General features: G+C 45.2%; 1 protein-coding gene across 1 annotated transcript; it reads left to right on the top strand.

The window, feature by feature from the left end:
* Window positions 1–5104: 5104 nt before the first annotated feature.
* LOC142588762 (protein Skeletor, isoforms B/C-like) lies at window positions 5105–25073 on the top strand. Its single transcript, XM_075700580.1, has 9 exons — window positions 5105–5205; window positions 7897–8031; window positions 10805–10877; window positions 11178–11280; window positions 15552–15723; window positions 18494–18569; window positions 20130–20344; window positions 23209–23298; window positions 25042–25073. Exons 1-9 carry the CDS (start codon window positions 5118–5120, stop codon window positions 25071–25073), a joined length of 984 nt encoding a protein of 327 aa, XP_075556695.1. The 5' UTR covers window positions 5105–5117.
* The last annotated feature ends 1593 nt before the right edge of the window (window positions 25074–26666 follow it).

The raw sequence follows: 26666 nt of genomic DNA, 5'->3' as shown, positions 1-26666 counted from the left end.
TCGTTTTCTTCCTCTCATTAAGGTGATGATGACCCTATAATATGGCTCATACCGCCCCCCCTCCTAGGGGATTAGCCAAGAATTGGGTAACTGAACCTTTATGTAATATTTCAAGAAACTACAAGTAATGTGCAATTCAGAAATCAAACAAGAGAGATAAACAATTTTCCTGAACAGAACAATTTTAAGAGTAATGCCAGGATTTAGCCCCAAATTAGCTCTATGATAAATATTAAAACCAGAAATTTAAAACTTGATTCATTTTGTTGATGAATGAAACCACAAACAGAATCAAAGACATCGCTGTGGCTAAAACCCAGTACTGAGACAGAGATAGTCAGTACTATTTCTTATGTAAAGTTTACCCCTAGTTTACAAAGGGTGATTTCAATATGTCTTTTCTTAGGTATATGTAGTGACCAGGACGTATTAAAAGGTAGCGTTCTATGGTTTCCATTTCTTGGCAGTATTGAGAGAGGGGCGATATAACAAGCGCAGCTCTTATGAGGAGTGGGAGAGGTGCACGGCAGCGTATTCTGGTGATCACTACTTCTGGTTTTCTTGATGGACACCAACAAATTTTCCATGGAAGTTTTCGGTGCTGAAATGTTTTGTACGTTGTTATTGTTTCAATGAAATCAGAACGAAAAGAAAAGATTGGATATCTAATCGCTGCTATGTGTGTCAGTACTGGGCGAAACGATATTATCCGTCCAATCAGGGATACTCCGTCTATTGAATTGGTCATTTCATTTCAATGTAATCCACAGTGACCTGCCAGCCATTATAGTTTGACAAGATTCAGCTGTGGCGGAACTAATGTTAGGAACATTTTTATGGCTGGTGAATTGGTTGAACCCGTAAGCAAACTACAGACGGAGAGGGAATCTGATAATAAACAGAACGATTGCATCCGATGAGACTTTCTGTAGCGCTAGATTATTTCCAAGGACCCAGCTTCAAAGACGGGAGTGAAATGTGGCAATGTCAAAGAGAATGGCCAGCCAAGCGAAATCGAGACCAGCTTAGGCCCGCCTTCTCGTCGTTCACAGAGGCGTCTGTGGCTTTTTTTTTTTTGTACGTGCGCAAGGTATTCTTGTAACCGGGTATTTAAAAAGCTAGCTGAATGAAACGGCGTTTTGGAAGAAAACGTCATCAAATTCAATTTTTATATTCTAATTTGGGTCACATGAAGGAATTACGTCGCGAATGTTAGCGCTTGGACTCTCCGATTGCCTTGGTACAAAAAAAAAATCTGTGGGATGTGAAAAGTTGTCAACGACAAAGAAAGAAGTTTACGATTATTGAAGGATCACTATTCAAATCTAGTTTGGCTTTAATTCTAAAGATGCGGGAAACCGCCTGCTTCATGGGCAATCCCCCATAGTTGGTATGCGCCATTGTTTGGGAGACAAAACGAGACATATTCAGATGTTCTAAAAGGGTAGCTGCAAAGTTTGAGAAATGTGTTCGGTTTCTCGACGCTCATTGGCACCAGGACCAGACGGAATCACATACGCTACACTCTGCCATCTTGGCACCGAATCACGACGTCTTCTTCTATCTTATTATAATACCACGTTAGAGACAGGAAATGTTCCAGATTGTTGGAAATGCAGTCGCGTTGCAGCGCTGCTTAAACCGGGGAAGTGCCCTAACGAGCTTTCCTCCTACAGACCGATCGCCTTAGCCAGTTATGTCGGCAAAGCAATGGAAAGAATGGTCTTGTCAAGGCTGGAATGGTTTCTAGAGAGAAATAATTGCTTTCCGGATTTTATGCACGGATTTAGAAGAGGCCGTTCTTCCATTGACGGTGTTATCGACTTGGCCTCCACTGTTGAACAGGAAAGAAGTCGCCGTCGGTTAGTTGGAGCTGTTTCTCTATATATTAAGGCTGCATACGACAATGTACTCCATTATGCAATCCTTGATGCATTGGAAGATTTAGACGTCGGTGGCCGGCTATATGCATGGACTGTTAGCTACCTCAGTGGCCGCACGGTGTATATGTCGACAAGTGATGGCGACACCGGATAGTACCATATACATCGAGGTGCTCCACAAGGGGGAGTTCTCAGTCCAACTCTTTTCAATGTTGCATTGATTGGCCTTGCATCCGAACTTCCTGGTACGGTGAAGATTAGCGCATATGCGGACGACATATGCATATGGACATCTGGAGCCACCCGTCCCCAAATGCGTTCTAGGCTTCAACGTGCTGTGACCATCACAGTTAAGTATCTGAGGCGTCAAGGCCTCCAACTCTCAACAGGAAAATGTTCCGTGATTACATTCACGCGAAAACAAATGACCAGGTATCCGATAATCTTTAACGGAGTAGCGATACCTACGGTTACACACCACAGATTCCTTGGCTTAGTCATAGAGCGGGGATCATGTTGGTCAAGACACGTCACCGCAGGGAAGTCAAAACTGAGCAGTTTCTTTCATGTCCTTCGCGTCGCTGCAGGAACAAGATGGGGTCCCTTGGAGTTACCATTACTCCAGTTGTACCAAGCACTATCCGTAGGGTGTATACGGTGCAGCATGCCGGTGGCTCTCAAGGGTGGGACTTAGCTGTGTGCGCATGCTGGAGAGCATTCAAGCTCAAGCATTGCGCACATGTTTGGGCCTCTCACGATGCACGTCAACCAAAGGAACAATAGCGGAAGCTCGTGCTTGTCCTATTGCTGTATACTTGCTCTGCGAGCCTCATAGAATGTACCTTCGCGTGTTGAGCTGACAGACACCAACCTCTGTCATCGCTCCCTGCCACCCACCCAGGTTGCAGCTTTTCAAGCACTATAATTATCGCGCCATCAAAGTATTCTGCGGCCAAGGTTTTATCCTGCCTATACTCCGAGAATACCATCGTGGGTCCTGCCTAAACCTTTCCTTACGCTGCAGATCCCTGGAATTACAAAGAAGCCATCTGTTCCATCCTTTTGACTCAAGCTACTTACCATGTTTCACATTTATGCAGAGTACGTTGGTACTGTGCCCGTGTTTACCAATTTGTTTGTCACACCATACGCCACCACTACAGCTTTGATCATTCCGCATATGATCGTCCCTCAGCGGTTTCAAGTTGATGTTGATGCTACAGTTGATGTTGAACATAGGTCAACATCAACTGCAGCCGAACTTGTTGCAATCTGGGAGGCACTCCGATTTCTTTCCGAGGAGCCTTCTCCCGCATGGACAATATTTTGGGATTCCAAACCAGCTCTTCGAACCACTCACTGTTCCTCAGACCGCGCTCGTATTATTCAATAGCTTTATGAATTACAGAGCACTTCAACCGTGCAAATAGAAATGGCCACAATATCACCTTTCAGTGCATGTCTGCACAATGTTGCATGATAGGGAATGAAAAGGCAGACGCTAAAGCGAAAACTACTTTAAGTAAGGCTTCTGAGGTATGCATTCCGTTCTCACGAAAAGACACAGCCGCCCTACTTTATTGCATAATACGCAACTCTACGTTGGAGCACTGAACCCAACCGCATCGATGACACAAGTGAATGCATAACTGGGACCAAAAAATGAAATTCTGTATGCTTCGCAAGCTCAAAAGGAGCCAAGCAAGCATGGTGCACCGGATTAGCTTGGTGTATCGTTCACGAATTTTCGTAGACATTTAAAAGACTGCAGTTAGACTAGCCTAAATTGCGAATACTAGCAGGTGCCAGAAACACTAAATCACATAGTTTGCGTATGCTCTGTGTACGCGCAAGAATGACAGCAACTCGTCTCTCCCACTGCAAACATATATAAGAGACCGCTATTGGACGAGTTTCTTTAGGTCCTTGGCCTAATTAAAACAGCGCTGACTTGATTACAAGTGCCAATATACCCTTTGTACAAGCCACTGCGTCTAGACGCACGGCGTTCGATATGTCACAACGTTGTGAACTTGTATATGCACACCTCTTCCTCGTATCATGATCATCATTCATCAGCCCTTATCCTCTCCGTCCTTTTTCCCCAGCGTAGAGTAACAGGCCCGAGCAAGCTGTGGCTCAGGCCGACCTGCCGGCCTTTCTGTAAATGAAATTCTCACTCTCCACGAGTGCCACTTATCCATTCAGGAGAATATTTATTTTTCTAGTGGAAGTTTCTTCCTCTAGGTTTCTTTTTTATCAGGTTGTTCGAAGTGACAGAGTGCGCCAGCACTGTTGTTTTCCTAGGTTTTCTAGGACATAGTGACGTCCCCCTAGGCATAAATTGCGTCCCATTGGTTTCCACGAAAAAGTGCATTGGCGCTCTACGTTAAGCGTCGGCACGCCGCTCAATAGGACCTTTGCGGTCACCTTCCACGTAACAAAACAAAAAAAAAACGCCAATAGTTGCTCCTTCCAGTTTCTCATAAACATAACACAATGATACACCGGAAAAAGTAAGTGCCCGTAAGACTCTTGTACTTTTAAAAGAACATCCGTTCACTCTTCACCACGAGAGGTCAGAGCATCTTCGTAATTTTCAAAAACCATCGCCATCGTCATCGCCTGCTTCAGAAATTCTCTCAGCTGTTCTCGCGTTTCCAGACCGCGGTCGACGAAGACTACCAAGAATTGCTTTGCAAGGGGGTAGTTTTTCTAGCCAGGCAGGACGCTGCTTCTTGGCCAATCCACCGTAGTGGGTATGGGCGAGCATCTGGAAGCAAGACAAGACAAGAAGAAGAAGAACAACCAAACCAGCCTGCAAGAATATTAGAATACTCATTTACCAAACTTGGCCTATCACTAACCTCGACAAACATTCTCTCTTTTGGGGCAACTTCACTGGGAACCAGTCACAGGGATGCTTTTCTTGCTGTTTACAATTTTATTAGAGAGACAAAAAAGAGTACCTTGCTGATTTTCTACAATTATCCATAGTTTCTATTACTTCATTTCTTTACGTTAAATTATTTTATCAAAATTCTTACCAATACTTTCATTGCAAGTCCAAATTACAGTTCTATCGTCCCACGCTCCACTATTCAAATCTAGTTTCTCTATACCTCTAACCTTACGGACAACCGCCTGCTTCTTGCCCAATCCCCCATAGTGGGTACGCGCCACTGTCTGGGACACAAGACAAGACAAGACGGTCTCCTGCTCCCTCTTCACAACATGTTCCCATCGCTCACGTCGGCCATGCCTCACACCGTGGCTCGCTGGCTACACCTCGTGGGCCTCTTGCTGTGCACTAACCCGCAAGGTACGCTTCTGATACATTACGCCTCCTCGTGTGTCACGGCGTCGGGAAAACGCTGTAAGAAAAGCAAGACGAGCTATTCCACGTGTACTTCCGATATGTTCTCTGCCTCTTTCCTCATGCAGTGCGCCACATTGTTGCCATTTTCGCCCTTCTATACATCTTTTGCGAACTTATTCGGCAGGAGCGCAACGAGAACATTCATTTGTCAGGTGCCTATGCTCGTGTTGCTTTTTTTTTATGATGATATCTTTAACAATTCACACGCCCCGTGCGAGGCATGGTGCACGAACCAGTTAGTATACTGCAAGAAAATATAAATTGAGATACTTAAAAAAATATCATAAATAACGCAATGCGTTTTACAGTAGTAGGCCATTAAAGGACAACAAGAAATAAGAACGTAAAATAATAGTAACGCAATGATCTGGTCATGCTAAAGAGTAACTCAGCGATCTTAAACTCAATCTGCAGTTATAACATATCAAGTTGGACTTTTTAGTATTATGATTTTATGATCTGTGAAGGTGAAATCCAAGGACGGAAATATGATAACGAATGAATAAGTAATTGAACATCGGCGAGATATTCCTGTTTACTCTTCTTTTCTTTTTCTTTCAAACGCGATTATATATGATTCGGCGAACGTTCCTATGGCTTACCATGGCTCCGAGTGAACTTGCAACAGCAGTAGATCCACTCAGTCCAAGACTACAAAGTGGAATATTCAGCTATTTTTCGTTGAGTGGAAAGCCGCCGTCAGAATAGAAAAGTTTTGTTTTGTTTCATCTAGTATGCGTATTTCTTCATTTGCCACGCGTGCAGTTAGCAGCAGGAAAATACTTCTAGCAAAATTAAAGGGGAATTACTTTTATGTTCGTATTCGGTAATAGAAGGTTCCAGATTATTCTCGACAAACTGAGGCTCACTTAACCTTACCCTTGCGCTTCGTCGCCTTCTGGGGGAATGAGGCAGCCAAGATGGGGAAGCGAACCCCTGCCCTGCAGGTATAACGCCACAGAAACTGAACTATCATAGCTGGTAGCCTTTATTGTAGTAATCACGGTATTCATGCCATTCTTTCGTTGACTTGGGGCCATTTAGAGCGGCATTCGGCTTCAGAAATCAGTTTCTGAATTTTTCAAAGAACATTCTGTAAGCAGGCTTCTCCATAAATAGGAACCGTAGTTGGCTTCTTACGGTACACTTAACAGTTGGTAGAATCCTGAGTCGCCTCGTTTGGAGCCTGTCAATAAGGAAAAAAAATCACCTGACCAATTGTGGGCTCTGAACGAAAGGGCAGCAGCGCAGCAAATCGATGCTCTACCCACCAGGTTACGAATGCACCATGGAAATATGCGAATATGAAGCTCAACACTCCCCATGCCACGCGCAAGCTGGCTCGAATCGCTTGGCGCGTGCGTCGTGTCGTATCGGAACAATTTGCGCACAAATGCCGGAGCGCACCAGTTTTCCCCCATTCTTCTCCTTCAGTAAGCAGTGCATCATCGAGACGCAATGTGACAATGAGCATGGGTCCATGTCGTAACGAAACATGTTGTAACGTCCTTTCGCCGCAGTACAATGAAGCGGTGTCGTGCATAAAGCCGCCACACTTTCGTCGCCGTTGTGCCGTCACCTTCACGTTGTCAATACAGAGTTGCTCGCCTTATACGGCTCCCTACCTTATACTAGAATTACTGCATGTGCTTACCTTTGGCAGCATCTACACTAACTCTACCGTGTGCGGACATCTTTCGCCATCTGGTGACCCATTTTAGAACTGCAAACAGTGCTGATAGCTAGTTACCGGCATCGCGCAACAATAATTCCAGGAGTTCGTGGGATATGCGCTTCTATATTTTTTTAAATATTCAACCGAGTTGTTTGTCCCCTGCGCTAGCAGTGTCTATTAGCAGAGTCATCGGGAAAAACTATATGTACGAGGCCACTGGGTTGCGCCCCCGAATATTGCGTTTTTGACGTAAAATTGCCAAGTGATGATTATGATGATGGCTAGGTGGAAACTTCACCTTTTCTGTGTTTTACTCCTGCCTCGACTACTTGTTGATTACATTGCGAACGACAGCTTTAGATTACACGTTGAGCTGATGAATAATTGACGGCACTGGGAAAAGGGGAAACAAAAACTTCATTATATATATAATGGCATCATCTTAACATTGTGTTTAGCCTAGAAAAGTATAGCCTTGATGGATCCAGTTGGCTCTCTGACTAGCTCTTCGGTTTGTTTTCTTCCAAAAGTAGAGATGAATGAAGCCGCCTGAATGGTCCCTTGAAATAAGAGATTGGTGGCGCATTGAGATTAACGAAAGTCCGTTGAGCTATCATTCCAGGACAATTTACTGGTCATTTGCATCACTAAACAAGGTCGCTATTGAAATCCCCACGGCTCCAAAGCCAAAAATCAATGTCGTCGTTTAGGTGACAAAAGAAAAAACTGGCTAAATACTGCGACTTTTTCGCCAGGCTACCAACACTGTCCAGGAAGCAGCGTCAGGTGCTTCCTGGACAGTGTTGCTGGCCGTGTTGCTGGCCTGGCCAGTGTTGCTGGACAGTGTTGCTGGCCGTGTTGCTGGCCTGGCCAGTGTTGCTGGCCTGGCCATGCGTGGTCAGTTGTTGCGTGAGTACGCGGCCTCTGATGGGCCCGGCCTCCCCGCTGTCTTCTCGCAGGCGTCTCGAGCGTGTACTACGGCAAGACTATCGGCGCCGTAAAAACGAAAGCGCACGGCTTCACTGGCACCGTGCACGCCGCCAACGATACCAGCGTCGTCATCACCGGCCTCAACTACGATGGCAAAGGACCCGGTGGGTATCGCTCATACTTACCACCTTGTATCTCGCTAATTGTCTCCGCCCGCGATAATTTTCCGTTTCGCGCATCGCAAGACAAGCGACGATGGCTAGAGTGACTTTTCGCACAGTCTACATTCACAACCAAGAAAAGGAAAAGTATTACGACACATACCAATGCGAGAGAGAGGAAATTATTTATTTATTTATTTATTTATTTATTTATCATTTATTTATTTATTTAGGAATTAAGTTAATTTTCCTCAATAAATATGAGGAAAATATGAGGTTTTCTTTTCGTTTACCGAAGAGTATTGTACAAAACACGTCGCTGGTCTAAATCTACTGAGAACGAAACGATCGGAGTGACGCATTAGTGTGGCAGCACTATCTCGTCATCTGTATGCGATCACCGATAACCAGGACTGCCACTTGGCGACTGAATTTGCATACTTTCAGAAAGCGACAATACTTACTCAGCAGTGCAGGGAGGCAAAAATGGGAAGATTAATGTCGAAAATTGTTTCTGTAAGTAATATTTTGATTGTATGACGGGTTCAATGGTCAGGCGAACAGCTGCGTGGCATGGAAGGTACTTAGCGCAGTCCATGGACTCGGGGCTGCGCACACTGTGTAAAGAACCTGTAGGCATTTTATTGAGCTCCTTATCAGGGCGTAAGTGCTTTAGTAACAAGGCTATTTGCCTTTCTCATCGAACGAGACAAGTTTCTTGCTGTTGAATTTCAGCATGCAACTTCAGCTTCCTGTACTTTCTAACGTGGGCAGTAAGACGGATAGCCCACCCGACTGACGTCACGCTTCTCCGCTAAGATGGTGATGGCGCGGCTGAAAACTCAGGGATAGCGGCGCCGCTGCGATTGGTAGCGATGCACGTTCAAATTTTATGGCGAATAGCATGCTTAACGCGTGACGCTTAAATGTGCCACTTAATAATTAGAAGGACCTACCCTAACGACTCAGCACGTTTGTATAAAATAATCAAAATTGCTTCAGGAGCCCTTAGAATTGTTTGCGACACCGCCGCGTACGCTTTCGGGCAGGTGATGAGCCTCCCTTTCTCTCTCTCTCTCTCTCTCTCTCTCTTTCACGTCCGAAGCCGCGCCGCGTCGGACCGACACCCTCTAGAGAACTTAAGGCGTACTGGCTGTACCCTCTTCCCTTGAGCTACGTCACGCAAAAGACACCTACATAGAAGTTCCATGCAGCGTGCTACGAAGCTACGAGCCTGTGTTGAAAATGAGACCGAGTGTGCGACGGCGGCGATAACAATTCGATTAGTTGCGGGAACCCTGCGGCTCCTTGGATAGCTTCGGGGTTAGAAGAGTCGTGGCATGCTGCGACATGCTCCCGAGCGCAGTTTCTTTCTGAACGTTAAATTATGGGGTTTTACGTGCCAAAACCACTTTCTGTTATGAGGCACGCCGTTCCTCCGGGAATTTCGACCACCTGGGGTTCATTAACGTGCACCTAAATCTAAGTACACGGTTGTTTTCGCATTCCCTGCCTCCCCACCCGCTCCCGTCGAAATGCGGCCGCCGTGGCCGGTATTCGATCCCGCTACCTCGTGCTCGGCAGCCCAACACCATAGCCACTGAGGAACCACGGATGTTTTTCTGGACGTTAACCGTGCATGTAGTCTCTGCGCTTGTGCTGCGATTGCGGTTGTGTGTCCGGCAAGCCTTCATTGCCGCGGAATGGGGATTACGTTCATGCCAGGATATGCCTACCAAGTTCTGCGGGCCCGATTGCTGGAGCAATTACAAATCGGGGCCGAAAAATCATGCATCCATGTTTCCGCAAGATCAATGAGGGAATATTGGGTACCAATACTAAGGCAAAGAAGAGAAAAGCCGGAATTTTGCGGAATAAGGGAGCTGTTTCTTTCTAAATAGTTGCACGAAGATTTTGTATCTACATTGCTAAACTCATTTGAGGTGTTGTAAATATGTGGACTGCGGTACTGTATGTAATAATGCCTCGAAAGCGATATTATTCGTTTACAGCCAAATCTAGACTGGAATAAATACATGTGTCCCAAATGTGAAGAAGGGCACGCCAGTGAAGTTGTCATGAGATATGTGTTATGGTGCAGTGCTAACATTTTGTTGAAGTACTCTTGTGGTCGAATGAACGGCAAACACTTTGGCGCCGATGATAAATCAAGGCAAAGAGAGGGCATCACTGTGACTTTTCAATATAGCCATGCTCCCTGTCATCATTTACCCGAAATTCGCTCTCAGTTCTAAGGTTGAACCATCTCATTATTTATGGACGGGCTTTTTTAATAATGCAGCACGTAAATAGCTTGACATAAATAAAATAATCTTGGAACACCCTCTGTTCTCTGCAGGCCATCTGCTCAAATATGCTTAAAAAAACAATAACTTCGCTCTGGTTAACGTTGCCCGTAAGGGCACGATCCCTTCATTCAACCCGTGTCCCCGAGGACGCCGCCGGCCTCTTCTCCGTGACGTCACTCGCCTAGCGCTCAGGCCTTCTCTTGTCTAGGTGGTGTTGACCGGACACGCATTTCGGCCGGGTCGTTAAGGAGGTTCTTGTCATTGTTTATTTCTTGCCTGTTTCATCAAATTCGATCGTGCCGTAAATATTAGGTAGATAGCCATCCAAAAGGGCAGAAAGAAATTCATCGGGGCACAATATTTTCATGTCAGTGCTCCTCTAAGCATAGTTTCTGTGCTCGTACTGCACGTGCCGCATAGCGCCAACGAATCCTTTCGACATGATCGCATGATTTGGCCATTCGCAGCGGCGTACTTCTGGGGCGGCTTCAATACGGAACTGGACAACAACGCGGACAAGCTTCTCGACGAACACGGAAGGTGCGTATCGAGCGCACAGCACGTGCAGGTAGAGTCAAAACTGCGTAGATGGATGTTTTGGCTCGTACGTAATCCTGGAGTAGAATAATGTCGAGGAGCTGCCACGGAAATAATGAAGGCGCCAGCTTCAGTGGAAAATGATTTTCTCGACTACCCTGCGAGGGGGCAGACACGCTAAGCGGAAGCAAGCAGACAGTGATTGATTGATTGATTGATTGATTGATTGATTGATTGATTGATTGATTGATTGATTGATTGATTGATTGATTGATTGATTGATTGCCCATGGTCACCTCGTAGCGACAAAGTATTGAAGGCCTACACGAACGCCGAGGTGCGACTGACGCTGCCCAAGAAGATCACCGCGTACAAGTCCCTGGGCATCTACTGCAAACAGTTTGGGGTAAGTGGTGCTGCACCAATGTGGTGTTTCTGCTGCTCGTGTTCTTGGTGTTTGTTTGTTTGTTTGTTTGATTGTTTGTTTGTTTGTTTGTTTGTTTGTTTGTTTGTTTGTTTGTTTGTTTGTTTGTTTGTTTGTTTGTTTGTTTGTTTGTTTGTTTGTTTGTTTGTTTGTTTGTTTGTTTGCTTGCTTGCTTGCTTGCTTGCTTGCTTGCTTGTTGTGGGCGTTGTTGTTTTGCCGAATAGCTCGAAACAGGACAGCATACTTACTAAGCCTGCAGATTTCCCGATCGCCAGCCTCTGGTATCTGCCGAAATGAAACAGCGAAAGTAACCTAAATATCCTTGGTAAAAAAAAAAATACACGCTTTCAAGCGCCTCTTTCTTTCGCTGAAGAGTATATTGTTGCGTGGTCTTTCTATTTCTGTAGTCGGAGGAGTACGTGGCCTCAATGGCACATGTACTTCTGTTCACGCCATAGAGTTTGCGACAATATGCTATAGAGGGAACTCTGGCGCTGCAGTCGTTAACCCACCACGGGAATGATGAGAATACGTGGATTTGTCTGACCTTCCTGCTTGTGGATTCAGACGTTCTTGCGGCTTCGTATGCTTTATTTGCTTTCATTGTCATACATTTCACATCAATCTATACTTGTCGAAGTGCAGAAGATGCTGCGAACACGCACAATCGGTACTAATTGCAACGATTGAGCTTGGCGAGGTGGCCAAATCGAAACGCGCCAAGCATCTCAAGGCACTGCCATGCCCGCGATAAATTCATAAGGGCGTTTCATATCGCTCGTCGACGCATGCATTCGTGGCGCAATGCTTTCAATGTCATGCTTCTATGCTGGAGGCTATGTCCTCGAATCCTGCCGTCGGACAATTTCAATAATGCTTGTTTATCTTTTTAATACGCGGTACAATGTAGAAAATGACGAGTTTACCCATGTCGCGAAGCCGCTCGAAGCCAGAGAGACGATGTTTCGGCAAATCCACGCGATTCCCATATAATTCTCACGCTGGGTCACTTCATCTGCCGTAGACACTAGCGCCAGAGTTCCCTATAGTAACTATTGCATGAAACTCTATGACTAAGCCCAACTAGCTCTTTGAGCAGCACGTCTTGTCGCATGGCAGTCTTTGTGGCGTCGGAAGATTTACATACCGATGTCGGGGCCGGCACTCTCTCGTGTTTTCTCCTTCGACGATTTGACAGGCGCGTTCGTCACCGAAGCGCCGAAGTGACACTGCGGCGACTGCGGCGATTTGTGGAATGCCTTATTCGTATTGCACTCCCATGTGATGTGATAAAGTGTGGGTATTGCGCCACACCACGGGCATGTGTCCCTGTATTGACTTGGGAACATTTTGCATAATATATGTAAATTTAGGAAAGTTGCTGTCTGCAGCTTTCGCCAGTAAACTGCCTGTTCTTGAGTGAGTGTATTGTGGGGCGGGGGATATCTGATCCTCGTCCCTCTATGGTAATTTAGTACGTCAGAGTACGTTGGGATCAGCGTCATCAAATCCTCAGTATCTCTGTTTAGGTCCGCTCGGTTTCTATGCTCGCGAGCGATCCTATCAACTCTTTGGTTGCCCTCAATCTCAGTGTGCCCCGGTACCCAAAAGATGGTGTGTCTAATGCGTTTATTCTGTTGGCCAGCGCGGAGGAAGTTTTGGAGCGCTTTTTGACCGATTCTGCCGTTAATGCAGTTTCGGCATGCTTCCTTGGAGTCTGTTATAATTATAAGGGATCTATTTGTGCGGTAGCCCCCCACAGCTGCTAGTGCAACAGCCATTTCCTCTCCCTCGGTTACCGTACAATCCCGTGCCCACTCTCAAGCGATTTCCCTATAGTCCGAGTTTATTACTGCAGCGACGACTCTTTGTTCTATTTCCCTTCGTTATCGAGGATATACCGCGGCGTCCATGTATACCGTGTTCGCTTTTGTTGCTAGGTATTTTCCTACATATTTTGCCCTAGCGTTCCGCCTGGCTGTGTGTAAATTCGGGTCCATGTTTCTTGGCAGACACCCTACCTTGATGGTGCTGCGATACTCATCGGGTAGGTTTGCCGTTCTTTGTTCAGACGGACACCCCGCAGAGCGTGGGATCTGCCTCTTGTTGTCGTTCTTGTTGTTGTAGCAGCAGTGGGGCTAACCTTTATGAGCCCTTCATGTGAGGTAAGGGTAACCTAAATCAGGAGCCTGTGTTGGTTCACAGGTTACAAGTGGCGTCACATGGTTAACGCAGATCAATCACAATCTCATCAAATGTCCATAACACAGTCGCTATAAATAAGGTCATCACCGGGTTACTTAGAGATACCATGAATTGGACCTCAACAATACATTGACTACAGGTAAGCCACGAAGAAGTGACTCAGTGTCTGCTTGGACTAGACGAGAGATCCACATAAGGCTGAGCCTTTTTCTAATCACCTACGCATTCTAGACGCTATAAAAGCAAAATTTTGCTTTTCTTTACCCATAAAGCTTTTCTGTTTGAGTGGGCGTTGGTAATTGTAACGATATGTGAAAAAAGTAGTGGAGCTTGCCTCGACATTGGTCGCGGATACGAAATAGCGTTATCTTTACGTCAGCCACTCGAAATAGTTTTTTTTTCCTCTGCTGACATTCACCGCCTTTGATTGTAAAATTAAGCAAGAAAGCTTTAAATAAAAATGCATGATGTTTGCTTTAAACGATTGGCGTGAGATAGACGCGCGTTAAATATAGAATCACTATCGCCAATCTTCGCAAAAGAACACGCCCGATTATTGCTCAACGTGTCAGCACAAGCCATTGTGCAGCCGTCAATTTCATTTCGGGTCTCATACCAATGTAACAAGCACGTCAACAAGCACCGCAACTGTCGACAAACGCATGAAGAAGTGGCTCCCGACTCTATTTTTCCCAGTGCCCCGACAGCCGTCATGCAAGGCGCCCGCGTGTTACGATAAATGCAATAATAATGCTTATCAAGAAAGGCGCAAATGTCTTGCTGAGTGCCGCCGCATAAGCTACAGCTCGACGACATAAGCACCGTTCGGTACCCGGATGTTCCGCGCCGAAGTATGCCTCGTAACCCTCTAATTCTAATACTGCGTCATTACCTGATCGCTGCGTTGCTTACATGTATTCGTAACATTCTTTCTATCTCGAGTTATGATCTGACGTTTCTTTCTAACCTTTGTATTGCTTAGTTGTGTTCATAACCTCTTTTTTCTTTCTAGTTCTTTGTGGCGCCCTTGCGAAATCGGTGAATAACTTATTAGGGTGTGTTGCCTTTGTGAGCTTTCACTTCCAAATAACGCTTATGTGTAGTACTGCTCACAATACGTCCGCGTGTTCCGTTCCACCTTTTTTTTTTTTTTTTTCCTATTTCCATGTACCCGCATACGATTGACCAATGCAGGTTCTGCAATTGGTGCAATGCTGTGCAATTTATGCACAATACCCACTTGGCGCAGTACTCCAATGCTCAGGCCTGTGGAGTTGTCTAAATAAATAAATAAAACACGTTATTTCCGCTATATACGCCATGCGTCGAATGAGGGGTGTAACATGCCGCGAAGAGCCCGTATACCCAAGTACATCGCATTGAACAACTTTCCCAAAAATAACGCCGCGCTTTACGTAAGAGAGACATCTACGTTTATTTCACGCTTGTTTTTTTTTTTTTGTTCAATGCATATGGCAAAGGAATACGGGCTACAAGCTGAATCAACTGATTGGCTAGGCCACTGAACCCTCCTAAGGCAATTTCGTACAAACATGCGTGCAAGTTTGCGTTTAAAAGGCACTGAATGTCTCACAATCGTATGTAGATTTCTAATTGAGCAAACGTAATTGTTTTATAATAAACGATAATCATGTTTCTCCTGCAGAACAATAAGCAGAAATTCACAAAAAGAAATTATGGATTGAACAGTGCAAACAATACAGCACTTGGAGAAAAGTCATTGGTACACCTTAAATTGTGTAAAAGCCATCGATATACTTGAAATTATTACGGCTAGACAAAGAATAGCGTTTCATCTTACACCACAAATATCGCCAAGGACACGAGTGCAACTAGCTTACGTAATAAAACGTTAGATTCTACAAAAGCAGATAAAAATATAACAGATTATTGCAAATATACAAAGCAGTTTTTTTTTTCAGTGCTTAAGAACACCACAGACGTAGCAAATCGATAAATCCGCTGGACTTTGCGCTAGTCATTTAATGTTGTCCCGATATCCCATTTCTTTTGCTAACTCACTGCAGGCCGACTTCGGTAATGTCAAGATTCCGGACGCCTACGAGCTGCCCAAGGAACAGAGCCTCGGAAAGCTGTCCCCCAAACAGCACAACACCATGGCCGCCGAGGTCATCCTCAAGGACAGCTCTACCATGCTCCTTAAACAGTTCGAGTATGACGACACCAAATGCTCCGGATGTGAGTAGCGTGAGAGTTGTGCTTGCAGAATCCAAAACAACGTTCTTCTTTTAACGCGACAGCGTTAAGGAGCTCGTGTCGCAGAAAAGCCGGTGTCGTCGGCGTCGGTTTCGGCGTCGGCGGGTCGGCGGCGTTGGCCGTGAGCGATAAATCCCAGCAGGCATTTCGTGAATAAAAAACAACTTGCAAGATGGGCTGCGTGGGAATCGAACCAGGGTCTCCGGAGTATGAGACGGAGACGTTACCACTGAGCCACGAGTTTTTTTTTCTTTATTGCCACTGAGCCACGAGTTCGATGCTTCAAAGCGTTACAAAAGCGCCTCTAGTGAACGCGGTGTTGCCTTAGAAACGAGCTGTTTCTAAGGCTCAGGCGTGCGTCGCTTGCTCAGGCGCACATTTCGTTGTCGCGCCGAACGCTGCGTTGCTCGACGCTCACCGCGTCCGATGCGGGGCGCGTAGTTGCTGCGCCGTAGCCCATTGTCTTACACCCCTTGGCGGGTCGACGGGAACACTCGCGTTCCACTCTTGAAGGCGAAGCTTAAGAGTCCTCCAATTTTTTTTTTTTTTTTGCTTTCGTTGCCGCTTTCTCGCACGAGGGCACACCGAGCCTCACTGATTACTGGAAATGAGATGACGGACGGTGTAAATTTGTCTACGACTCACACCCCTGCACCGACAAAGGCTATGAAAGAGTGAGCCATAGACCTAATTGCACCTTTATTCACCTTCAAGGGTGCAAATTATGTTACAGGTATTATTACGCCGCAATGGCAAATCCCTTGACTTTCGCAACGGTGTCATCAGGCGTTCGAGTACCTGACTAGCGTGAAATATTTTTAGCGTGTTACATACAGCAGGAGCGATTCGCCAATGTGGACTCTAATGATCGATTACCGAAACACCGTGACACAGCGACAATAATGCATTTCGCCACTTAATCTCGTATTTTTCTTTTCGAAACTACATTTGCTTCTAGACTTCATCATGTTGCAACATGTTGCATAACATGAATACATAAATTGGTAATAACCGAATTTCCTTCTCTTTATTAGCCGACGTCACGCTGCGATATATATGGCAAGCAACGAATGCCAATTCAAGTATCCAGCTTTTGCAAAGAAATTCCCCTATCTACTCCTGTTCACATTTATTGAGGTCGTGATTACACACACACACAAAGCAAAATTTCAACTGAGACGGAATTTACGAAGATTTTCGTTCGTAAAATACGATTACCGTTGGTCGGTAGCCTTAGCTAACGATGCGTCTAGCATAACGATTGGCCCCCCATCTCATTTACCAAGAATTCCTAGAGTGGCAACTATGAGAATACCGAACCGGGTGGACAGTGCTTTCGGGACGAACCACCACTGTCAGTGGGCGACGTATGCCTAAACACATGCAAACAATAATGAAGGATACGGAAACTACTGGAAGCAGGCTATTTAACGCTATCAGGTTACCCTACCCACGATGGGCGACCTCGGACTCAACGCGGCAGTATTGAGCCGAGCGTAGGCTTGCGCCAGAAGCGAGGACGTAGTGAGGAAAAGATGGCGGCTAGATGACTGTGGCTCCGGCTCGAACACTGCTGCTTTATTTTTCAAGGGGACGTCCGTCGCCGTGAGTGGGTTGAACGGAGTGTGTGGGGAAGCGTGCAGTTTCCAAATTTTGCGTGTCCTCTATTAGACACACTGTCACCAGATGGAGGAGAAAGGAAGCCGAAGAGTCCGATTGTTTTGCCAGTCGCAACCATATGAAGCTAACAGATAATGAAGGGCAAATAAAGCGTCGGTGAAGTGATTTGTAGTTTCTGTTAATTGAAGTTTAGTAATGATAAGGTAAAGGGAAATAAAACTGAACGAAAGAAAGAAAGAACAACTTGCCGCCGGTGGGAACCGAACCCCATATTACGCCTTCTTCGGAATTCTACGCTGCGTGGTATTTTTGCAAGACGCACGTGATTCTTGAAGCAAATGCGAAGCAACGGCTAAACACCAGTATAGACATGAGCCTTAAAAGGAATCTCTGGACCAACGCCGATGCTCCCTGCTCAAATACATGTAAAAAAGAAGAAATACTGTTCTGAGAAAACTGTTGGGCAGATTTGGATGAAATTTGCTGCATTTGATAAAGTTAAGTTCCGGTGAGTGTGCGAAGCACAGCTCTCAGGTCCTGGAACTTCACAACTTTCAAGCACAAATTCCAGGACCCGGAATTTGTGCTTGAAAGTTGTGAGATTTGGGAAAAAAGCAGCCGTTCACTTGGGCCGGTGTTCCTCGAACACTCCGCTCGCGCGCGAATAGCTCTCTTCGCCAGCAACAGATGTGGCCGCGGTCTTAGAATTTTCGTCTCAATATATCCTCCGCAGTCCAGCCGGTTTAGTGCGGTCTGCAAAGATATCCGCTGGACGCCGTATCAAGGGCAAGTGTACTACACGTGTTCGATGGTTCTTTCTTTCTTTCTTTTTGTCATATCCACAAAAGTCGTGCGTTGGTGTTCACGCTGTAAGTCGCGAAGAACTTCCACGGACTGAAACTTTGAACTCGAGGCTATGCGTCCAGGGTTCTAAGGGGGGCTTCGGTTTCTTCGCAAATCCCGTCTCCCGTAAACGTGTCTGGCCCCACAGTACATCCGGTCTCCAGCAACTATTATTTATGTCTGCCCGCTGTGTGTCAATGCGACGGCCAGCGTCATCTTTGCTTTCGTTTTCCTATATATATAGTGTGCAAGCGCTGTAGTGCAGGGCTCTTGTTTTGACTGCTCGCAGCCGCCTTCTTCGTATCGGCCCCCAGTGACAACCTACCACCGGATCAGTTCACGCGCCTGCCGTACGACAATGGAAAGTAAGTGGTACGGCCGTTCCCAAGCAAGATGTCTCAATCCTTACTGGCAGCGCAGTGTTTAAGTCGAGCAGGCTTGGAAGCTATACAAGGCAGCCTTTCTGGACACTCGGCCTGTATTGCAATACTCGTGGGATAGACAGTTACGCGGACAGCGGCCATCTCATGTTTTGTTTCCGATTCTGAAAGTGTTCACTTACCCAACTGGCTACGCCGCGAGAAAAGGAGATTCTTGGGCTATTATGCTCATAACACCCCCCCCCGCCCCCCACCCCCGCTAAAGGAAAGGCAACCTGTTTTAATTTCTCTTATTTACCACTCACTCTCACCAACCTGTTGCGATTTTCTGGGGTCCACTTACCCATATGTGTACCCATCTTTCTAGTACGTGTACTAGAAAGATGTAATGTAAGATGTAATATAATGTAATGTAAGAACCTGCTATGATCTGATAATAGAGATCCGAGTAGCTATGAAAAAAGATCGCATAAATAAAGTTATGACAAAGTTATGACGAAGCCGGTAAAACAGACAGCTTCGCTACGACTGTGCATACGTGTGCGTTCACTTTCGTTTTCCTCCAAAATACCGTTAGCTCTGAAAGAGATTACGGCAATTTTTCTTTGTCTTGTGACAATACGTATAATGCAAACCAAGCCAACTGCGAGTCTTAATTCGGAAATAGAGTATTAGCCACACCTGTTTATTCGTTAATGCATACCACTCCCTTTCTGCATCCTAACGTAACACCTATCCTTTTTTTTTCGTTCCATAACTTGATTCGTCGTCCTTAGTTTCCTCTCAGCTTCCGGCCCACTTGGCTGGCATTGGCAAATCGAATGGACCGGCTGTATAAACTTGCGCAGTGTTCATATTACAGTGCTGCCAACGACAATGAAAAGAACGCGTACCACAGGAAGGGTGCTGAAACAGTGCAGAGAAAGCCCACCGTGCCGGACGCACTCCTGTCTCTCTCTTCCTTAGCGCTGTTATACGAACTCCGTCAAGGTGAACCAACTAAGCGAAATCAAGCTATTGGTGGTAGAGCCTTCTTACAACTGATAACGACAAGCTTCCCGATCATTATCAGTTCGGAGTGCCTGCAATGCGCATGCCACGCCCACTTTTTTCGCGTCAGGACGCGATCCTTTCTATTCATATCTAAGCAATGGCATGCATGTACATAGCCAATACACGTACAAGTTATCGACGACAATTAACACTTACGCGCCGTCTAGGTTACTTGACTTGTTAGATGCAAGTGCTGCCTGTCGCGATGAATGCAGTCAGAATTCTCGCACCCTTAACGTTCCTTTTGTCGTCCCGTATATAACATACTCAACCATATGGGGTAAGCCTTATTCAGTTTAGGGCTCTTAGAAAAAGTTACGCCACCGGTACTTTGGTTTGCTTCAATTCTAACACCATGAAGTTTGATGCCTATGAATTGGAAGACAAATAAATGTTCATTTCAGTTCAGTTCGCGTCTTAACGTTAACTGGTGGCATGGGTGACGTTGAATGAGGAGCGATGCACCGCGCCACGCCCCCTTTTTTCACGCAGGACGACGAAGCTGGAGCGATACGACAAGAAGGATGTGATCATCACGCTCCCTGATAGCCACAGCTGGAACGATTTCAAGTGGTTCTCGGTTTACTGCATCGACGCCAAGCAAAGTTACGCCGACATCGCAATCGACCAGGCGTTGTCCGAAAAAGTGCCCCTGCACGTTTCCAAATTGGCCTCTCATGCTCCACCCGACAAGAGTCCGAACGCTGGTAAGGGCTTACTCGGCAAAGTTCCAGATATTACCTATGATAAAAAGACGTTCCAGCAATTCCCGAGTTTGGTATTTTAACCTACGTAGAGTTTAAGCAATGATGCGATGAACGACTGAGCCAGATTTACGAAAATCACTGAAGTTCCATAAAAATTGAAGCACCACTCACGCTGCTCGGTCTTTTCGTAGAAATATTTCTATTTTCTGTGAACTGCGTCGCCTAAAATGCCAATGGCTGCTGAAAGTGCAAAGTTGGCTTTCATCGCATGTGTCAAACTTTGATTGTTTGCGTAAGTTCCACGGTATATGTGAACTGATAGCGAAGCTTCCATAGAAGCCCACGTGTCAAGAAAATGGCAGCTCACTGCAACCGCCGCCATCTACTTATCGTGTGCACAACTAAGAGCAAGCAAAAAATAAAAAATAAAGGGTCACGTCAACACCGTGAATGGCAATGACGTCAAGATCTTGTGCTGCCTGCCGCGAATGTTTGAATTTCTTTAGCGTCCGGCATTTCGAGCGCTACGCCAGCAGTTATTTTTCTTTTGAGGCTGAGGCGAGCTTGCGACTAGCCTCAGCTGAAACGTCTTCTCACTATTAGGAGTGGCGTATGTCTTAATGTGAACGTAATTAGGCTGTCACTGACGGCAATTGCTCCAGTAGCTTCCTTACGAAAGTGAGCGAGTAGGATGGAAATAAAAAACACTGCCACAGAGGTTCCAAAAGCAACTTCACGTTTATTCGTCAAGAATAATGCAACTAGTATAACTGACCAAACGGAACATGTTTCAATGGATGAAACGTACTGTGGCCAGCATACAGTGGTAATGTATAGTAACATATGCGGGTCTTTTTCACTGAATCATTCGTAATTCCTTGAGACACAATGTATTCATATGCAACAGTTATCAGACAAGGCAAACTTGCCCCACAATATCATTTCAGCTCGGATATCATTTCAATATCAGCTCGGATGAACACATTCAAATATTCATTCTTCCCACGAACAATTGAAGAATGGAACTCGTTGCCACAGCACATGACGCAAACAGACTCTGTCAGTTTGTTTGCAAAATCAATACACCTTTACCTTCACCTACCAAATTAACCACGACAGCTCGTTTGTAGCGAATTTCACCTACTTGGAAATATGAATGTTGCAGTGTGTGCTTCTACTACCGCATTTGTATTTTCTTGTGAACCGCAGGTTGTGCGCACTAATTTTATTTTGTGTTTGCATGTCTGCAAGGCTGTGATTGCCAATGCACTTACTGCATTGCAACAAATATTTTCCACCCTGTAGCGGCCCAAAAATGGGCTAACAGTATTAATAAATGAAATGAAATTAATTTAGAAAACATCCGACTTACTAATATTGCTGCCCGTCGGATACTCAGAGCCTGTGTTACGGAGATTAAACGAACAGAGCGCGACGTTTCTTCGCGGAGCGTTCCGCATTTATCGTCACGACGAAGACAAGCACGTCAGATGTCGCAGCGTGAACTTTGCACGGTAACAAAAAACCTGCACTCACACATTTCGCCAGTGAATGCCGTGTGCTAGGTCACGGAAAATTTCAAGTGACGTGCACGCCACGCTTTGGACAAACACGCAAGGAAATAAAAAAACGAAACCGTCGCGTTGAAATGAGCAACGCCATTCCGCGTAGCTTGTTTGCACGGTCTTGTTAAACGTTGCGCCAGAATCAGTGCTTGATCGGGGTCACCAAGAAAGAAATAATAAATTGTGAAACGTAAAAGAATTAACATTCGTTCTATTTGTACCGAAGAAATATTTCAGACGGTATATTTAGGCGTATGACAGTTCTTTGATTTAAAAATTTGAATTTTTTTTTCACGTACGTTTTCTAGTTTCAGTGTCTGTCCCCCTCCCCCTCACCTAGTCGCGCTTCAATTAATAATAATAATATTTGGGGTTTTACGTGCCAAAACCACTTTCTGATTATGAGGCACGCCGTAGTGGAGGACTCCGGAAATTTTGACCACCTGGGGTTCTTTAACGTGCACCCAAATCTAAGCACACGGGTGTTTTCGCATTTCGCCCCCATCGAAATGCGGCCGCCGTGGCCGGGATTCGATCCCGCGACCTCGTGCTCAGCAGCCCAACACCATAGCCACTGAGCAACCACAGCGGGTGCGCTTCAATTGTTCACCGCTGACTGATCACATAGGCGATAGGTTTTTTGACGCTTTTTGTTCCAAGCTACATGGCCTATTTAGATGGACCTTGTAAGTTTTGCCTATTACCAATTGAGAAATCAGTGGCATGCCTCAGAAAGGTATGCATGCATTCGTCAGTATTGCAGACTTGAAACGTCCTAATTGATGCAATTCGTACTATTGGGATCTCAGCTTTCATTGCGCCGTTACAGAGTTGCGGCCGGATGCTTCCATCTTCCAAAATTCTCGCCTTTCCGGCAATATTTGCTAACAGAAATTGAAGGCTTGAGATAAAGATTTTCACTCAGCAGTGTCCGTACTTTAGCTTTCTTTTTTCAAATAAAAAAAGTTTGGCTCAGTAATTGGTAAGCGTAAGACATTCTCCGTTCTCATATATCAAGATGGTAATGATGATGATGATGATGATGATGATGATGATGATTAAAGGGGGGTTCGAAAGGTTGACTCGAAGGCCAATTAGATGTGGTTTACATATAAACACTCCGAGCCAAGCTTTTCTGTTCGGAAATCCAGGGATACAAAATTTTGTATCCGTTCAACGGTATGCTTCTCGTAGGTTTAACCGGTTTAACTTATATTGCTGGTCAGCTTTTCTCTTGGTACCTGCTTTCTTACGCTCACTTATTTAAAGCTCGTCACGTACTCTTGTGCTTTGGCGCAGGATCGACGCTGGGTCCGCTCTCAGTGCTCTCCGTATTTAGTTTAAGCGCGGCAGCAGTAGTGGCAGCTATCGCCACGTTGGAATGTTTTGGTGAGTTTTCTGTCTTCGTGTCACTCTGCCTTCCCTCTTTCTTTGTTTTTCTTTTTTTTTTTACGCCTACGGCGAAAATTGTCCTTGGCTGGGACCAGTTGTGCGCAGCGTTGCAAGTTTGAGAACGTTCCGCAACAGAAAATTCTACTTTTTGCTGAACGCTCGGGCTGGTTCGTAGGAAATAAACTGCGCTATCTTCTCGCGATTGTTGGTAGCAAATATCACGTGGCTCCGTGAATATAACGCCAGGCCACAGTCAGATTATAAGGGAGTCGCGCTACAACACTAGCCTATAGGTAGGAGAGGAAATGTTAGTGCGAACGTTCCATATTACTGTGTTATATTATACAATACGCGGATATTATTTTTAAGTCGTTACGGATTGTTCGAAAATTGCTTGTTGCAGGTAACATAATTCTAATCCCTGAGAGGGATTACTCAGGCAAGCGGAAGCTACTTGCATGATAAATCTGAACACGTATCCAACTAATAAACAAAAATTCACTAATTCATTATTTTACGGCGCATATTGCAGTTCCCGAATGGTCACCGGTGAGTTTGCAAGGTGTATTCACTTGAAATGAATTTCCAGGATAGCATCCGTTTGGAGATATGCGCCATCAAACTCGCCGTGAGAATTCACTGTTCTTCCACGTACTTTTCTTTAACAAAACGCTCTTGTATGCATTGAAGCACAAAAGTAACTGGAACGCCCACGCTTGGGAAGTATCTCGAAACTGGTGTGATCCTGGAAACTTGTTTGAAGTGGATACGCGTTGAAAAGTGGCCGGCTGCAATCGTAAATTGCAATATAGGCCATAAAGTTACTAATGAGAAAGTTATTTAGGGAATTTTAGTTAATTAGTTGAACATCTATTCCGATTTCTGGTGCTAATAATGTTCGCCTCTTCAAGTAATCCAGCTCAAGGACAATAATTAGGCTTTCTGCCGCAGGCGATATTTATTTTTTCTCTAAAGCCTAAATATTATCACCCCGTATATGCACAGTAGCAGGCAGTGGACATAGGAGATAAAATTAACTTCTCAGAGGAGGGTGAGAGGAGGGGGGGGAGTGTACTCGTGGGTTCAAAAGCTATTTGCAAATAAGATCTCTCAACGAGAACAGCGTGTACTAACACGGGTGTGTGAATTTATTCAGCATAAAACAATAACATTAGGCAGCGACAAAACAGAATACTGCAATCAATACGTAACGTAAACCTGGCCTAAAACGCGATCACGTCTTTAATCACGTGATGCATAATGCACAGACTATTGGTCTGGGTGTGAGCGCACTCTGCATTTTACGTTTAGCGACCTAACCCTAAAGCTTTGATTTTCAAGCGCCATGCCGAATCGATTAGTAACTCTTGGCGACATGTTTTCTGTCACTGCAGATACGTTTAGATTCCCCCTGACACCGTTGTTATTCGTTCCAGGGAATCGCCAACGTGTCAAGAGCTGTTGAAGATTGCCATCTTGAATAAACATACTTTGTTCGAAACGTTACTTGTCTGCTAAAAAAATATAACACTCTTTTGATTTATTGCCAATAGTAAAACTGCCTTCTTGTATCACGCCATTTTTTTTTCCTGCGAGACGTTGTCAGTCAGGCGCTTCTTTCCTAAATCTGAGCTCAATTACATCGGTAAGTTATGAACAATGAGTTTTGCGCATGTGCAAAAAAAAAAATTCATGCTCCAGTGATTTTTTTCAAGTTGCTGTGATTCTCCAACTGCGCAGAACAGTCGGGTGCCCACGACTCTTCGACGTAAACACACTGACAGAGTCGCACATGATCTTCCGAAGACTTCAGAAACGCAACTCTACAGTGCCACCTGTACAGAACAGCGGGCGATTCTTGGACTAATTAGGGTTGTATTGCTGTAGACGAGGTTGCGTATGCGTTTCCCTAGCGAGGCGAGCACATTCCGCTAGGAGACCGAATTCGAAACACGCCCGTGGGCCCATATTCAGGCAGGAAGGTGCATGGTGATGAACCCCCTTTTTGTTTCGCAGATTTTTTTTTCGTCAGTGTTCTTTCTCAATGGCCTGTCGTCTTCGCTAATCGTTTGCCCAGCGTCAGGATTGGCAGAAACTTTCTCTTCAGAACAATCCTGTCGTGAGACCTTTTATCCGGGTGAGGTGGATAAATTTAATCCGAAATCTCCCAGTATGCATGGCGTCCCTTATAGCCACTGCATCTCCACGTACGTTAGAGTTGTACTAACGAGGAAAAAAATAACTTGAGCAGTATTAGTAGTTTGCCTTTCTACGAAACCACAAATGCCCCTCGTACCGCAAGAGGAGGCTTGTCGAACCGGAAGTGGCGCAACAAAACGAAAAAAGAACCGTGGTGACGCCAGCTTTAACTTCGCGAACTAGCTTGCGATGACGTTACTGGTTTTAATGGTGATTGCTTGAACCTAGGTATGTTTCTTAAGGACGGAGGAGCACGTTCTATTCTACAAGAGCCAAAGATTGAACTTGGCAAGATTCAAGAACTTTTTTTACGGAGGCACAATCACTCAAATACTGAAAAAAAATATTTTGAAATCCGTGACACCACAGGGACGTATCAACACTAGGGTTACGACAGGAAATACAATAAAAAAATTTAACTTCTAGACCCGAGCTCACTGAAGTTCTTGACTGACTGACTGACTGACTTCTAGATTTATTCTGCTAATCGTCAACGTACTATCGGGAAATAAATGTAAACAGTTTTTAGACAATAGTTTATTGGTTTCAACTTATATATAATTTCGCTTTAGTGCCTCTTTGAAACCGGTAATTTAACGATGCTGGAAGAAATATCCGCACTTTGAAGAAGAACGCAGCTGGCATGCAGCAGAAGATGCATGCTGAGGCAGGGTTGAGCTAACGACCTCACTGCTGAACTGCATAAAAAAATTGAAGAATTGCTGGACCTTGGCCGGTGTAATCTGCGCATTACTTTCACTCAAAGGACTATCTGCCAAAACATTCTTCGCATGCACGATAACGATATGTTCCAACCAAAGGCGATATGCAGGGACGCTCCTCAGTTGCTTAAATGGACTGACAACGAATTTTCATGGTACCCATTTTTTTTGTGTGTCTGGAATGAAAAGCCTGCCGGTCGGAGTGTTTAATCATGATTTGCTAATGCGAAAAACGCCGTGGAACATTTTTTATCAGATTTTTCAATCTGCAGTGAGGATGTATTCGTTCACTAGAAGCATGCTGAAAACGGTGATAGGTAAGCGCGATAGCGATTGTACGCCGGAATTAGTGGGAGGCACACCACAAGTGTGGCCGTGTTGTGACAAAGCATCATTTTGTTTATCAAGTCCCTGTTCCTGCGATTCATGTTTTTCGAATAATTA

The sequence above is a fragment of the Dermacentor variabilis genome, chromosome 7, assembly GCF_050947875.1.
Source record: "Dermacentor variabilis isolate Ectoservices chromosome 7, ASM5094787v1, whole genome shotgun sequence".
In the NCBI taxonomy this organism is placed as follows: Eukaryota; Metazoa; Arthropoda; class Arachnida; order Ixodida; family Ixodidae; genus Dermacentor; species Dermacentor variabilis.
Note: the sequence above shows the minus strand (reverse complement) of the source record. Positions and strands in the feature narration are given on the sequence as shown.